Source organism: Microchirus variegatus (genome assembly GCF_963457635.1).
Source record: "Microchirus variegatus genome assembly, chromosome: 10".
Classification (NCBI taxonomy): domain Eukaryota; kingdom Metazoa; phylum Chordata; class Actinopteri; order Pleuronectiformes; family Soleidae; genus Microchirus; species Microchirus variegatus.
Window position 1 is genome coordinate 6,609,230 of NC_139811.1, and position 4,061 is coordinate 6,613,290.

The 4,061-nt window shown below is 42.4% G+C and overlaps 1 protein-coding gene across 1 annotated transcript; it reads left to right on the plus strand.

Annotated features, from left to right (window-relative positions):
* Window positions 1–1,487: 1,487 nt before the first annotated feature.
* Window positions 1,488–3,781, plus strand: prl (prolactin; the record flags this gene model as incomplete). The annotated part of the gene is made up of 5 exons (XM_083896514.1): window positions 1,488–1,527; window positions 1,829–1,941; window positions 3,109–3,216; window positions 3,337–3,519; window positions 3,593–3,781. 5 exons carry the CDS (start codon window positions 1,488–1,490, stop codon window positions 3,779–3,781), a joined length of 633 nt encoding a protein of 210 aa, XP_083752640.1.
* Window positions 3,782–4,061: the final 280 nt, after the last annotated feature.

Here is a 4,061-nt window from a genome sequence, read left to right on the forward strand (position 1 = left end):
TCAGGGCGATGCCGACTATTATGATGGTAAATTTCAAGTCATTCCGAGATACTTTTTGTTTTTTTGAAGAAAGTCAGCTCACTGTCCAAGTGCATCAGGGCAAATGGAAAAATTTCGAAAATTAATTAAAAATATTCCTTAAAAGGTTTGCAAATATTTTCAACAGATCCTTGTTCAGGGCGATGCCGACTATTATGATGGTAAATTTCAAGTCATTCCGAAATACTTTTTGTTTTTGAGAAGAAAGTCAGCTCACTGTCAAAGTGCATCAGGGCAAATTAAAAAAATTAAAAAATGAATTAAAATTATTCCTTAAGAGATTTGCAAATATTTTCAACAGATCCTTGTTCAGGGCGATGCCGACTATTATGATGGTTAATTTCAAGTCATTCCGAAATACTTTTTGTTTTTTTGAAGAAAGTCAGCTCACTGTCAAAAAGTGCATCAGGGGAAATGGATCATTTCCTGAAATTCAAAAATTCATTAAAAATATTCCTTAAGAGATTTGCAAATATTTTCAATGGATCCTTAATCAGGGCGATGCGGACTATTATGATGGTAAATTTCAAGTCATTCCGAAATACTTTTTGTTTTCGAGAGGAAAGTCAGCTCACTGTCAAAGTGCATCAGGGCAAATGGATCATTTCTTGAATTTCAAAAATTCATTAAAATTATTCCTTAAGAGGTTTGCAAATATTTTCAACAGATCCTTGTTCAGGGTGATGCCGACTATGTTGATGGTAAATTTCAAGTCATTCCGAGATACTTTTTGTTTTTTTGAAGAAAGTCAGCTCACTGTCAAAGTGCATCAGGGCAAATGGATCATTTCTTGAATTTCAAAAATTCATTAAAATTATTCCTTAAGGGGTTTGCAAATATTTTCAACAGATCCTTGTTCAGGGTGATGCCGACTATGTTGATGGTAAATTTCAAGTCATTCCGAGATGCTTTTTGTTTTTGCTGATGAGCCGCTGCCTGCCTGGTGCAGCATGATAAATCAGTGAAATTTTTAAAATCAAGAATGCACACCATCGAGTCATGCTCAACCCATATCCAAAGTCTTTGGGGAATCTCACTCGCGGTCAGCGAGACATGCCTGTCACAGACACACACACAGACAGACAGTGAGGCCTGACGAGACATTGGTCAGCTGTGTCCTGGTCTCACACGCTCATCAGGAATTCAACCACATGGTCATTACAAAACACTGAATTTCAGGATTTCTTATTCATTCCAGTCTATTAAGGAGCGGAAGGAACTTTACACACACACACACGCACACGCACACACGCACGCACACACACGCTCACTGTTGCATGAATTCAAAACTACTTGATCATGTTTCTCATTAAGAGCTGGACCCAAACATGCTCCAAATAATTAGCACAGCGTCATCGCACTAGCTATAAAAACAGAGGTCAAATCGAAGAGGGGAACAAAAGAGTGAGAAGAAAACCAAGAGAAGACAAACAAAGAGAGAGAGAAAGATGGCTCACAGGACCAGAGGCAGCAAACTCTTCATTACAGGTGAGATGATACACTCACATCTCTAAACCAGAGGTATTCTGTAGTATGTTTATGTCGTGATGCTGACATACAGGAATTAGAAATAACAGATAATAAAGTATAAACGTATAAATGTCCTGTAGTGATTTTAGCGTGGATGTGCTGGTTGTAGCTGCCGGTTAGGACAGGTCAGTGTGACCTACGCTGTGGTCACTGTCATTCTCTACTACAGTATGTTAACATAATGTTGTTAATGATAGAAAAACTGAGGCATACAGCTCCAAAAAATACAGTATAAATAAATAAATGGTCACTTTTTCAGTTCTTTACGTGGTGACGTCATGCAGCGCCGTGCCCATCAGTGACCTGCTGGACCGAGCCGCTCAGCGCTCTGACAAGATGCACTCACTCAGCAGAACCCTGACCCACGAACTGGTCAGTACCTCTCTGTATATATATATATATATATGTATATATATATATATATACATGTACTTTACTTTTCTACTGCAACTTTTCCACTGTTACTTTCTGCAAATATTGGCCAAAGTAACACTTGTACGTGGCATTTTTCCCAGCCAGCATGTCAGTGTTTGCCCCTTAAGGTTTTATATTTTTTTAGGGCTGACAATAATGGGTCCTGAGCGGGTTTGAACGCACATGGGACCTGTATAATTTACCCACTTCAAGCCCATGTCTACTCAGTACACAGGAAGCCTGGAAAGGAAACTAAGTGGGGCATGGGTTAGAAGTACACTCTTAGAAACTAGGGTTCCAAAAGGGTTCTTCTACAAGGGCTGATGAGGTTCTACCTCGAACAATTTGCTTCTGAAAAAAAAACCTTTCCCCGAAGAAAGGGTTTTTCAAGGGTTCTTGGTAACACTAATGGTTCCAGTAAGAACCATTTGAATGTGAATTTCCCCACTGCGGGACGAATAAAAGACTATCTTATCTCTTATTTTGATCCAGAGAACCCTTTAAAACCCCTTTCCCGGATAAAGGGATTTTCAAGGGTTCTTGGTAACACTAATGGTCCCAGTAAGAACCATTTTGATCCAGAGAACCCTTTAAAACCCCTTTCCTGAATAAAGGGTTTTAAAAGGGTTCTTGGTAACACCAAGGGTTCCAGGTGGAACCAAAAAGGGCTCTCCTATGCACTCTTAGAAATAAGGGTTCCAAAAGGGTCCTTCTACAAGAGCTGAGGTTTAACCTGGAATCATTTGCTTCTGGGTTCAAGGGCTCAAGGGTTCTTGGTAACACTAATGGTTCCATAAAGAACCATTTTGATCCAGAGAACCCTTTAAAACCCCTTTCCTGAATAAAGGGTTTTAAAACGGTTCTTGGTGGAACCTTTATATAAAAGAGCCAACAAGGGTTCTCCTATGAGGGTTATTCCTATGGAGCTGCTCACCCAGTGTTTATGCCAAAAAAGTTTTGGACTTCTGCGTTTATTTCCGGGTTATGGGGCCCATAGAGCATGCGCAGTAGTGTCACTACCATATAAAGATCTATAAAAGCCTGTGTCTCGAGGTGTCGAGGTATTATACATCCATGCATATTCCACACAGATGCAGTAACCCCTTCTTCTCTTTCCCCTCCCAGGACTCTCATTTTCCTCCCATAGGTCGCATGATGACCCCTCGTCCCTCCATGTGCCACACCTCGTCTCTGCAGACGCCCAGCGACAAGATGCAAACTCTTCAAGTATCTGTAAGTAACTTCGTCTCGTGTCTTGTTCGTATTCTTACTCTTCTTGTTCGCCTTCGTCCGTCTTCACCGTCGTCCTCCAGGACCGTTGGTAAAATCTGTCCTCCCGACTTTGTCCCTCAGGAGTCCGAACTGTTGTCTCTGGCTCGCTCTCTGCTCCAGGCGTGGCTGGACCCTCTGGTGGCTCTGTCCGCCTCTGCCAGGACTCTGCCTCACCCGGCACAGAGCGCCATCTCCAAAGAGATCCAGGAGCTGCAGGAGCACTCCAAGAACCTGGGAGATGGTCTGGACATCCTCTCCGGCAAGGTAGAGAAGACCGATTTTTAATTTGCATTCAAGTATATATCAAAATTAAACCTGAACTTCTGTAATCTCACAGATGGGTCCGGCGGCTCAGAACCTCTCCTTCCTTCCGTACAGAGGAGCGAATGAAATCGGCCAGGACCGCATTTCCAAATTGGTCAACTTCCATTTCCTGATGTCCTGCTTCAGACGGGACTCCCACAAGATCGACAGCTTCCTGAAAGTCCTTCGTTGCCGAGCAGTGATGCAACCTGAGATGTGCTGAAGACAGGGGTGGTGGTGGTGGTGGTGGTGGTGGTGACTCTGGGGGCAGATTAGTCTGAAAGCTTGCACTTCCTACCAACAGCATATTCCAGGAAGCGCTAGCATCTGAGCTAATGTCCCGGTTGCTCAGTAGCAGGAATTACATGCTTTCAGTAGCTGAGGATAAGGAGGAGGAAATCACATCCTGTTTGACGACACCAATCCAAGCCCTGATGTTAAAGTATAGATGCTTAGATACGATAGAAATTATATTCTTAGTGAAAAAGAGGTGGGGACCTTTA